The 12,848-nt window shown below is 52.6% G+C and overlaps 1 protein-coding gene across 2 annotated transcripts in view; it reads right to left on the bottom strand.

Moving 5' to 3' along the window:
- LOC137380306 (inosine-5'-monophosphate dehydrogenase 2) overlaps nt 1-12,848 on the bottom strand; it is a 52,882-nt gene that overhangs the window by 990 nt on the left and 39,044 nt on the right. For both annotated transcript variants that reach the window (XM_068052223.1, XM_068052224.1), the window contains exons 10-13: nt 7,779-7,922; nt 1,407-1,551; nt 720-863; nt 473-556 (exon numbers count right to left, since the gene is read on the bottom strand). In XM_068052223.1, coding sequence (XP_067908324.1) covers nt 473-556; nt 720-863; nt 1,407-1,551; nt 7,779-7,922 — 517 coding nt within the window. The remainder of the gene's footprint in view (nt 1-472; nt 557-719; nt 864-1,406; nt 1,552-7,778; nt 7,923-12,848) is intronic.

Here is a 12,848-nt window from a genome sequence, read left to right as displayed (position 1 = left end):
CTGTTCTGACCTGGGGTTTAAAAACATTTTAAAGAATTTGGGGTGTGGAAAGGAGACAGAGCAATGACTACACAGTACATATCCTGTCGGAGTCTGAGAGGAGAGAGAGAGCTGGTGTGGTACTGAGACACACACAGCATGTGTCACTGTCTGTGTCAGCTAAATATGAAGAATGATCACTTGGCAAAAGAGGAGAAAAACTCAGTAAAGAAAATTTGCCCAAATGATTTCAGTGGGAAATATTCAAATAGAATCCCAGTTCCACATCACCGAGCAGCCACATTCTGTACAATAGGATTGGCCGCAGGCTGTAATTGGTGTTTCTATAGAGTGTGTTAACACAGAAAAAACAGGTCAAAGCTCACAGACTCAAAAGGGAAATGGCCAGTACACTGAAGGAGGAGTTACCGGGAGAGGTGGCTACAAGCTCAGCAAGAAGATGGGCTTTAAGGAGAGGGGAAAGGATACTTACGAGTGCAGCCCATGAACACCGCCTTCCATCTGAGCACACAATGTCCTCTTTTCAAACTTTAGCTCTCCAGAATACATCATCGCCCTAAAAACAGCACAGAACAAAGTCAGTCACTGACACCAGATCACAGGGAGGAGAGAGCTGAGGGAGGGAGAGAGTGGAGGGGAGTAAAGACAAGATGGTGAGACAGAGGAGGACAGGAGAGAGGAGAGGAGAGGACAGGGAAAACGTGGAGTCATGCTCGTACCTGAGTAGTGTCAGACTTTTGGCCCCAATATCCTGGCAGCCATGTTGGATTCCAGCAATCAGATATGGAACAAACTTGTGGATGGAGCCCTTATCCTGAACAGCTCCAGACACACCCTGAGCCACTTTAATCTTATCCAACTCACTGGGAAGGAGGACAGAGTTACTTTGGGTCAGTAAATAGATGATTCCAGTTCAGACACAACAGTCCCCTTGTACTCCTGCAGTACGTGTACCCCAGCAACACCCAGCCCATCCAAACATCCTGTGAAGGAATGCTGTCCCGTATGGCTGCCTTCCCTAAAGGGCAAGTCATTCAGTTGGGTTTTTATAACAATGCAACAGTTGAGAGCCTTTTCTGCAGCAGTGCCAGAAAAATCACCAGATTTATTAAATCCATGCCCACAACCTGTTGCAGTCAGATTTGAACTATGGCCTCTCGATTTATGCTCCTGCACTAAACTCCTGCTCAACTCCCTCGTCCCTTGTGAGGATGTGTAAATTGGTACTGAGGCAATTATTGATGTAAATTTCTGGTTGCTCTAGGTGATGTCAAAGTTAGAAAAATGCTTTTTTTGTAAACTTGTTAAATTCAGTAACTTTGTGATGGAAATTTCAGAAGTTTATACAAACAGATTTACTGTAGATACATTGACACCTCCAAGATTTACACCTACACACAACTAACCTAAAGTAGCGGTTCTGACTCCCCACGTGCTTGTCCATTGCATCTAAGGAGCCCATTCCTCGATATTTCTTCAGCCTCACTCCATCTGTGAAGAAATACTCGCCAGGGGCTTCACTTGTGGCTGCGAGGAGAGATCCCATCATCACTGGGAGGCAGGAGGGAAGGATCAGCATTACAAACCAAAGCATTTCCACTCAATCACCATTTCCCTCCACAATTTCCCAAAAATCTTGCATTGCTATAGCACCTCTCATGACCTCATGTCCCACAGAAACATAGAAAATAAGAGCAGGAGTAGGCCATTCGGCCCTTCGAGCCTGCTCCGCCATTCATTATGATCACCCAACTCAGTAACCTGTTCCTGCTTTCCCCCCATACCTTTTGATCCCTTTCGACCCAAGAGCTATATCTAACTCCTTCTTGAAAACATACAATGTTTTGGCCTCAACTGCTTTCTGTGGTAGCAAATTCCACAGGCTCACCACTCTCTGGGTGAAGAAATTTCTCCTCAACTCAGTCCTGAAAGGTTTACCCTGTATCCTTAGACTATGACCCCTGGTTCTGGACTCCCCCACCATCGGGAACATCCTTCCTGCATCTACCTCTCCGGCTGTGCGGCGCTCCCTCAGTACTGACCCTCCGACAGTGCGGCGCTCCCTCAGTACTGACCCTCCGACAGTGCAACGCTCCCTCGGTACTGACCCTCCAACAGTGCGGCGCTCCCTCGGTACTGACCCTCCGACAGTGCAGCACTCCCTCAGTACTGACCCTCCAACAGTGCGGCGCTCCCTCAGTACTGACCCTCCGACAGTGCGGCGCTCCCTCAGTACTGACCCTCCGACAGTGCGGCGCTCCCTCAGTACTGACCCTCCGACAGTGAGGCGCTCCCTCAGTACTGACCCTCCGACAGTGCGGCGCTCCCTCAGTACTGACCCTCCGACAGTGCAGCGCTCCCTCAGTACTGACCCTCCGACAGTGCGGCGCTCCCTCAGTACTGACCCTCCGACAGTGCGGCGCTCCCTCAGTACTGACCCTCCGACAGTGCGGCGCTCCCTCAGTACTGACCCTCCGACAGTGCGGCGCTCCCTCAGTACTGACCCTCCGACAGTGCAGCACTCCCTCAGTACTGACCCTCTGACCATGCAGCACTCCCTCAGTACTGACCCTCCGACAGTGCGGCGCTCCCTCAGTACTGACCCTCCGACAGTGCGGCGCTCCCTCAGTACTGACCCTCCGACAGTGCGGCGCTCCCTCAGTACTGACCCTCCGACAGTGCGGCGCTCCCTCAGTACTGACCCTCCGACAGTGCGGCGCTCCCTCAGTACTGACCCTCCGACAGTGCAGCACTCCCTCAGTACTGACCCTCTGACAGTGCAGCACTCCCTCAGTACTGACCCTCCGACAGTGCAGCACTCCCTCAGTACTGACCCTCCGACAGTGCGGCGCTCCCTCAGTACTGACCCTCCGACAGTGCGGCGCTCCCTCAGTACTGACCCTCCGACAGTGCGGCGCTCCCTCAGTACTGACCCTCCGACAGTGCGGCGCTCCCTCAGTACTGACCCTCCGACAGTGCGGCGCTCCCTCAGTACTGACCCTCCGACAGTGCGGCGCTCCCTCAGTACTGACCCTCCGACAGTGCGGCACTCCCTCAGTACTGACCCTCCGACAGTGCGGCACTCCCTCAGTACTGACCCTCCGACAGTGCGGCGCTCCCTCAGTACTGACCCTCCGACAGTGCGGCGCTCCCTCAGTACTGACCCTCCGACAGTGCGGCGCTCCCTCAGTACTGACCCTCCGACAGTGCGGCGCTCCCTCAGTACTGACCCTCCGACAGTGCAGCACTCCCTCAGTACTGACCCTCTGACAGTGCAGCACTCCCTCAGTACTGACCCTCCGACAGTGCGGCACTCCCTCAGTACTGACCCTCCGACAGTGCGGCGCTCCCTCAGTACTGACCCTCCGACAGTGCGGCGCTCCCTCAGTACTGACCCTCCGACAGTGCGGCGCTCCCTCAGTACTGACCCTCCGACAGTGCGGCGCTCCCTCAGTACTGACCCTCCGACAGTGCGGCGCTCCCTCAGTACTGACCCTCCGACAGTGCAGCACTCCCTCAGTACTGACCCTCTGACCATGCAGCACTCCCTCAGTACTGACCCTCCGACAGTGCGGCGCTCCCTCAGTACTGACCCTCCGACAGTGCGGCGCTCCCTCAGTACTGACCCTCCGACAGTGCGGCGCTCCCTCAGTACTGACCCTCCGACAGTGCGGCGCTCCCTCAGTACTGACCCTCCGACAGTGCGGCGCTCCCTCAGTACTGACCCTCCGACAGTGCAGCACTCCCTCAGTACTGACCCTCCGACAGTGCAGCACTCCCTCAGTACTGACCCTCCGACAGTGCAGCACTCCCTCAGTACTGACCCTCCGACAGTGCAGCACTCCCTCAGTACTGACCCTCCGACAGTGCGGCGCTCCCACAGTACTGACCCTCCGACAGTGCAGCACTCCCTCAGTACTGACCCTCCGACAGTGCAGCACTCCCTCAGTACTGACCCTCCGACAGTGCGGCGCTCCCTCAGTACTGACCCTCCGACAGTGCGGCGCTCCCTCAGTACTGACCCTCCGACAGTGCAGCACTCCCTCAGTACTGACCCTCCGACAGTGCGGCGCTCCCTCAGTACTGACCCTCCGACAGTGCAGCACTCCCTCAGTACTGACCCTCCGACAGTGCGGCGCTCCCTCAGTACTGACCCTCCGACAGTGCAGCACTCCCTCAGTACTGACCCTCCGACAGTGCGGCGCTCCCTCAGTACTGACCCTCCGACAGTGCGGCGCTCCCTCAGTACTGACCCTCCGACAGTGCAGCACTCCCTCAGTACTGACCCTCCGACAGTGCGGCGCTCCCTCAGTACTGACCCTCCGACAGTGCAGCACTCCCTCAGTACTGACCCTCCGACAGTGCGGCGCTCCCTCAGTACTGACCCTCCGACAGTGCAGCACTCCCTCAGTACTGACCCTCCGACAGTGCAGCACTCCCTCAGTACTGACCCTCCGACAGTGCGGCGCTCCCTCAGTACTGACCCTCCGACAGTGCGGCGCTCCCTCAGTACTGACCCTCCGACAGTGCAGCACTCCCTCAGTACTGACCCTCCGACAGTGCGGCGCTCCCTCAGTACTGACCCTCCGACAGTGCAGCACTCCCTCAGTACTGACCCTCCGACAGTGCGGCGCTCCCTCAGTACTGACCCTCCGACAGTGCAGCACTCCCTCAGTACTGACCCTCCGACAGTACAGCACTCCCTCAGTACTGACCCTCCGACAGTGCAGCACTCCCTCAGTACTGACCCTCTGACAGTGCGGCGCTCCCTCAGTACTGACCCTCCGACAGTGCAGCACTCCCTCAGTACTGACCCTCCGACAGTACAGCACTCCCTCAGTACTGACCCTCTGACAGTGCGGCGCTCCCTCAGTACTGACCCTCCGACAGTGCGGCGCTCCCTCAGTACTGACCCTCCGACAGTGCGGCGCTCCCTCAGTACTGACCCTCCGACAGTGCAGCACTCCCTCAGTACTGACCCTCCGACAGTGCGGCGCTCCCTCAGTACTGACCCTCCGACAGTGCAGCACTCCCTCAGTACTGACCCTCCGACAGTGCGGCGCTCCCTCAGTACTGACCCTCCGACAGTGCAGCACTCCCTCAGTACTGACCCTCCGACAGTGCAGCACTCCCTCAGTACTGACCCTCCGACAGTGCGGCGCTCCCTCAGTACTGACCCTCCGACAGTGCGGCGCTCCCTCAGTACTGACCCTCCGACAGTGCAGCACTCCCTCAGTACTGACCCTCCGACAGTGCGGCGCTCCCTCAGTACTGACCCTCCGACAGTGCAGCACTCCCTCAGTACTGACCCTCCGACAGTGCGGCGCTCCCTCAGTACTGACCCTCCGACAGTGCAGCACTCCCTCAGTACTGACCCTCCGACAGTACAGCACTCCCTCAGTACTGACCCTCCGACAGTGCAGCACTCCCTCAGTACTGACCCTCTGACAGTGCGGCGCTCCCTCAGTACTGACCCTCCGACAGTGCAGCACTCCCTCAGTACTGACCCTCCGACAGTACAGCACTCCCTCAGTACTGACCCTCTGACAGTGCGGCGCTCCCTCAGTACTGACCCTCCGACAGTGCAGCACTCCCTCAGTACTGACCCTCCGACAGTACAGCACTCCCTCAGTACTGACCCTCTGACAGTGCGGCGCTCCCTCAGTACTGACCCTCCGACAGTGCAGCACTCCCTCAGTACTGACCCTCCGACAGTGCAGCACTCCCTCAGTACTGACCCTCCGACAGTGCAGCACTCCCTCAGTACTGACCCTCTGACAGTGCAGCACTCCCTCAGTACTGACCCTCCGACAGTGCGGCGCTCCCTCAGTACTGACCCTCTGACAGTGCAGCACTCCCTCAGTACTGACCCTCCGACAGTGCGGCGCTCCCTCAGTACTGACCCTCCGACAGTGCGGCGCTCCCTCAGTACTGACCCTCCGACAGTGCAGCACTCCCTCAGTACTGACCCTCCGACAGTGCGGCGCTCCCTCAGTACTGACCCTCCGACAGTGCAGCACTCCCTCAGTACTGACCCTCCGACAGTGCGGCGCTCCCTCAGTACTGACCCTCCGACAGTGCAGCACTCCCTCAGTACTGACCCTCCGACAGTGCAGCACTCCCTCAGTACTGACCCTCCGACAGTGCAGCACTCCCTCAGTACTGACCCTCTGACAGTGCAGCACTCCCTCAGTACTGACCCTCCGACAGTACAGCACTCCCTCAGTACTGACCCTCCGACAGTGCAGCGCTCCCTCAGTACTGACCCTCCGACAGTGCAGCGCTCCCTCAGTACTGACCCTCTGACAGTGCAGCGCTCCCTCAGTACTGACTCTCCGACAGTGCAGCTCTCCCTCAGTACTGACCCTCTGACAGTGCAGCATTCCCTCAGTACTGACCCTCTGACAGTGCAGCGCTCCCTCAGTACTGACCCTCTGACAGTGCAGCGCTCCCTCAGTACTGACCCTCTGACAGTGCAGCGCTCCCTCAGTACTGACCCTCCGACAGTGCGGCATTCCCTCAGTACTGACCCTCTGACAGTGCAGCGCTCCCTCAGTACTGACCCTCTGACAGTGCAGCGCTCCCTCAGTACTGACCCTCTGACAGTGCAGCATTCCCTCAGTACTGACCCTCTGACAGTGCAGCGCTCCCTCAGTACTGACCCTCTGACAGTGCAGCATTCCCTCAGTACTGACCCTCTGACAGTGCAGCGCTCCCTCAGTACTGACCCTCTGACAGTGCAGCGCTCCCTCAGTACTGACCCTCTGACAGTGCAGCATTCCCTCAGTACTGACCCTCTGACAGTGCAGCGCTCCCTCAGTACTGACCCTCTGACAGTGCAGCGCTCCCTCAGTACTGACCCTCTGACAGTGCAGCACTCCCTCAGTACTGACCCTCTGACAGTGCAGCATTCCCTCAGTACTGACCCTCTGACAGTGCAGCGCTCCCTCAGTACTGACCCTCTGACAGTGCAGCACTCCCTCAGTACTGACCCTCTGACAGTGCAGCACTCCCTCAGTACTGACCCTCTGACAGTGCAGCATTCCCTCAGTACTGACCCTCTGACAGTGCAGCGCTCCCTCAGTACTGACCCTCTGACAGTGCAGCACTCCCTCAGTACTGACCCTCCGACAGTGCAGCACTCCCTCAGTACTGACCCTCTGACAGTGCAGCACTCCCTCAGTACTGACCCTCCGACAGTGCAGCACTCCCTCAGTACTGACCCTCTGACAGTGCAGCATTCCCTCAGTACTGACCCTCTGACAGTGCAGCGCTCCCTCAGTACTGACCCTCTGACAGTGCAGCACTCCCTCAGTACTGACCCTCTGACAGTGCAGCACTCCCTCAGTACTGACCCTCTGACAGTGCAGCACTCCCTCAGTGCTGACCCTCTGACAGTGCAGTACTTGGAGTGCTGGTCTGGATTATGTGCTCTGAAGTTCTCAGAGGTGAGAGTGTGGTACCCACTGAGCCACATTTACATTTTGGCTCCTAAACTGGGAGACTGTTCCATAGGCACTGGCTTCCTGTTTCTCCAAGTACAGATGGCCTAATCAAAACGAGATATCAATGGCAAATTTCAATGGGGAATCACTGACTGATCGGGGCAGGAACTCCGGCCATGGTCCAGCTGCTGGTTCAGCAGAGATCAGTGAGTTAATACAGACAGGGACAGGGTCTTAGAGTTGGGCCCTTCCTGCTCTGTTTGATGGTGAACATATTCAGAGATAGCCAGAGTTTTGCCTCTTTTGCCACCCTGGAGTCAATAATTCACTCACCCGTCGATGCCCCCAGTGCCAAGGCCTTGGCAATGTGGCCAACGGTCTGAATCCCACCGTCTGCTATTACAGGGACTCCAAATCTCCTTGCGTACTCAGCAACCTTGTAAACCGCAGTGGCCTGAGGTCTCCCCACAGCCAGCACTGGAGCAAGGAATAAACAAGAGATCAATCAGTGTGAGGGGTCATGCACTTTGACCTGAGGCAGCTCAGATCAGCAACATTTTATGATTAGTTTAACTCATTCATGCTTGGCAAGGCTGTTTATTGCCCATCCCTACTTGTTCTCAGGCGTCGGTAGTGAGCCACCTTCTTGAACCACTGGTAATGTGCTTGATACAACGCAGTGTCTCATTGGGTCACTCCACAAAGCAGTTAAGAGTCACCCACATTGCCGTGGGTCTGGAGTCACATATAGGTCAGACCGGGTAAGGACAGCAGATTTCCTTCCCTAAAGGACATTACGGAACAAGCTGGGTTTTTGTTTTTTTACAACAATCTCAGCTTCATGGTCACTTTTACTGAGACCAGTTTTTTATTTCCAGATTTAAAAAAACTAAATTCAAACACATGTTCCCTGGATTATTACTGCAGTAATATTAACTGCTCTGTGCCTGCAACTCAGTTTACTGCAGAGTTAAACATTAGAAACACACAATTAATGGGAAAATACTGAGAGGTGTAGAGGAAGTGAGGGACCTTGGAGTGAATGTCCACAGATCCCTGAAGGTATCGACAGGTCGATAAGGTGGTTAAGAAGGCATATGGTATCCTTTCCTTTATTAGCCGAGGTATAGAATACAAGAGCAGGGAGGTTATGCTGGAACTGTATAACTCATTGGTTAGGCCACAACTTGAGTACTGTGTGCAGTTCTGGTCACCACATTACAGAAAGGATGAAATTGCACTAGAGAGGGTACAGAGGAGATTTATGAGGATGTTGCCAGGACTGGGAAAATGCAGCTATGAGGAAAGATTGGATAGGCTGGGGTTGTTCTCCTTGGAAGAGAGAAGGCTGAGGGGAGATCAGATTGAGATATACAAAATTGTGAGGGGCCTGGATAGAGTGGAGGTGAAGGGTCTATTCACCTTAGCAGAGAGGTCAGTGACAAGGGGCATAGATTTAAAGTGATTGGTAGAAAGATTAGAAAAGAGATGAGGAAAATCTTTTTCACCCAGAGGGTGGTGGGGGTCTGGAACTCACGGTCTGAAAGGGTAGTTGAGGCAGAAACCCTCAACTCATTCAAAAGGAGTCTGGATATGCACCTCAAGTGCCGTAACCTGCAAGGCTACGGACCAAATGCTGGAAGGTGAGATTAGGGTGGCTGGATCGTTTTTTGGCTGGCACAAACACGATGGGCCGAGTGGCCTCTCTTTGTGCCATAAACTTACTGTGATTTCTAAAAATAGTGTTTAATAGGTAAGAACAGTTGGCAGCTTCAGTTATTTGTTGTAATATTTCATGTTTGCTGCAAATTAAAACTGAACACATTTACAGTGATGAACCCAGTAATCTATATCTGCACCTCACTGACACTGCTCCGTGTGAGAGTCCGAGACCCTGTCTCACTGACACTGCTCCGTGTGAGAGTCCGAGACCCTGTCTCACTGACACTGCTCCGTGTGAGAGTCCGAGACCCTGTCTCACTGACACTGCTCCGTGTGAGAGTCCGAGACCCTGTCTCACTGACACTGCTCCGTGTGAGAGTCCGAGACCCTGTCTCACTGACACTGCTCCGTGTGAGAGTCCGAGACCCTGTCTCACTGACACTGCTCCGTGTGAGAGTCCGAGACCCTGTCTCACTGACACTGCTCCGTGTGAGAGTCCGAGACATGTCCGGAAGGACTGGAGTGTGGCAAATTTGACAGGGTTATTCAAAAAACGGTGTAAGGACATTCCTAGCAGTTAGGTTATCATTGGTGGATAATGTTTTAGAAACAATAATCAGGGTAAAAAAAAAAAAAATCAGACATTTGGAGAGGCTTGAGTTAATTAAGGATAGCCAGCACGGATTTGTAAAAGGCAGATCATGCTTGACGAATCAAATTGAATTTTTTGATGAGATAGCAGAGAAGGTGATCAAGGGAATGCAGTGGAATGCAGTTGTTTATATGGATTTTAAGAAAGTGTTTGATAAAGTACCACATAAAAGGCTGGTTCACAAAATTGAGGCTCATGGAATAGGAGGGTCAGTGTCCAATTAGATAAAAAATTGGCTTGAGAGAAAACAGTGAGTTGTAATAAATGGTTGTTTTTCAGACTGGAGGATGGTCGACAGCGGTGTTCCCCAAGGGTGAGTGCTGGAACCACTGCTTTTTTTTGCTATATTTAAAGGACTTGGATCTTGGAATAGAGTAGAATCTCAAAATTTGCCTATTACACCAAACCTGGAGGTGTGGCAAACAGTGAGGATGATATGAACCACCTGTAACAGGACATAGATAGGCTAGCAGAATGGGCAGAGAGATGGCAGATGGAATTTAATACAGACAAATGTGAGGTGATACATTTTGGCAGAAGGAATAGGGAGAGGCAATATATACTTAATGGCACAGTTCTAAATAGTGTGCAGGAACAGAGAGACCTGGGGGTGTATGTGCATCGATCTTTGAAGGTGACAGGACATATTGAGAGAGTGATTAGTAAAGCATATGGGATCCTGGGCTTCATAAATAGAGGTATTGAGGATAAAAGTAGGGAAGTTATGCTGAACCTTTCTCAAGCTCTGGTTAGGCCCGAACTAGAGTATTGCATCCAGTTCTGGTCACCCCACTTTAGGAAGGATGTGAGGGTCCTTGAGAGGGTGTAGAGGAGATTTATCAGAATGATTCCTGGGATGAGGGATTTTAGTTACAGGGTTAGGTTGGAAAAGCTGGGTTTGTTCCCTTTAGAACAAAGGAGATTGAGGGGAGATTTAATAGGAGTGTACAAGATTATATAAGGTAGACAAGGAAAAACTGTTCCCATTAACAAATGGTACAAGGACTCGGGGACACAGGTTGAAAGCTTTGGGTGACAGATGCAGGGGGAATATGAGGAAGAACTTTTTTATGCAGTGGGTGGTAATGACCTGGAACTCGCTGCACACGAGGGTGGTGGAAGCGGAGACAATTAATGACTCCAAGAGGAAGCTGGATGGCCATCCGAGAGAAGCAGAATTGCAGGGATGGAGCATGGGAGTGAGACTGACCAGAGTGCCCCACGGAGAGATGGCATGAACTCAATGGGCTGAATGGCCTCCTCCTGTGCTGTAAATGATTCTATAACTCTATGCTCAGTATGTGACCCCTAGACCCTGTCTCACTTATACCAGGATTCACCTCCCAGGACCGTGTCCAGCTGAACAGGGCTATGATTGGTCTCGCTGGTTCTTTAAGGTGGTCCCAAAATTCCCAATTGAGAAGAGCGCCAAATATCACCACAAATTGTTTACATGAAAATTCTTTGATTATTAAAGCATGTCTGGGTTATAACGCAGCTCCAGAAATAACCACAACATGCTTTGTGATCCCACACAGCAATCGGGTGACAGACTGTCGATGGACTGGAAATTTTAGATACGGAATCTGGAGCAGTAGCGCCAGGAATTTCAAGCAGGCGACAGTGAACCAGACACACAGTCAGATGCTCACACAAACCAGTCAGTCACTGCAACACATGCGAAACAACATTCCCAGGGCAGGTACAGCACGGGGTTAGATACAGAGTAAAGCTCCCTCTACACTGTCCCCTATCAAACATTCCCAGGGCAGGTACAGCACAGGGTTAGATACAGAATAAAGCTCCCTCTACACTGTCCCCATCAAACACTCCCAGAACAGTCCACAGTAGGTGTGACATCACAGAATCATAGAATAGTTACAACACAGGAGGCCGCCATTTGGCCCATCATGTCTGTGCTGGCTCTCTGAAAGCACAATTATCTAGTGCCACTTCCCCATAACCCTGTACATTCTTCCTTTTCAGATAACAATCCAATTCCCTCTTGAATGTCTCGATTGAACCTGCCTCCACCACACTCTCAGGCAATACATTCCAGATCCTAAACACTCACTGAACCTGCCTCCACCACACTCTCAGACAGTGCATTCCAGATCCAAAACACTCACTGTCGCTGTTGCTTCTTTTGCCAACTACCTTAAATCTGTGCCCTCTTATTCTCGATCCCTCCACCAATGGGAACAGTTTCTCTCTCTCTACTCTGTCCAGACCCCTCATGTTTTGAACACCTCCATCAAATCTCCTCTCGACCTTCTCTTCTCCAAGGAAAACAGTCTCAACTTCTCCAATCTATATATGTAACTGTAGTTCCTCATCCCAGAAAACAATCTTGTGAATCTTTTTTGTACTCTATGCAATGCCTTTTCATCTTTCCAAAAGTGCGGCACCCAGAACTGGACACAATGTTCTAGTTGAGGCTGAACCAGTGTTTTATACAAGTTGAACATAACTTCCTTGCTCTTGTACTCTATGTCCTGATTAATAAAGCCCAGGATACTGAATGCTTTATTAACCGCTCTCTCAACCTGTCCTGAACCTTCAATGGTTTATGCACATATACACCCAGGTCCCTCTCTCTGGCACCCACTTTAGACATGTACCCTTTATTCTATATTGTCTCTCCATATTCTTCATACCAAAAAAAACACTTCCCACTTCTCTGCATTGAACTTCATCTGCCACCTGTCTGCCCATTCCACCAACTTGTCTATGTCCTATTGAAGTTCTACACTGTCCTCGCAGTTCACAATGTTTCCAAGTTTCATACCATCCACAAATTTTGAAATTGTGCCCCGTACACCAAGGTCTAGGTCATTAATATATATCAGGAAAAGCAAGGGTCCCAACACTGACCCCCGGGGAACTCCACAACAAACCTTCCTCCAGCCCAAAAAACATCCATTAACCATTACTCTCTGCTTCCTGTCTATCCGCCAATTCCGTATCTATGTTGTTACTGTCCCTTTTATTCCATGAGCTATAACTTTGCTCCCAAGTCTGTTGTGTGGCACTGTATCAAATCTCTTTTGAAAGTCCATGTACACCACATCAACTCCACAGCACTGTCC

The sequence above is a fragment of the Heterodontus francisci genome, chromosome 19 (genome assembly GCF_036365525.1).
Source record: "Heterodontus francisci isolate sHetFra1 chromosome 19, sHetFra1.hap1, whole genome shotgun sequence".
In the NCBI taxonomy this organism is placed as follows: domain Eukaryota; kingdom Metazoa; phylum Chordata; class Chondrichthyes; order Heterodontiformes; family Heterodontidae; genus Heterodontus; species Heterodontus francisci.
Note: the sequence above shows the minus strand (reverse complement) of the source record. Positions and strands in the feature narration are given on the sequence as shown.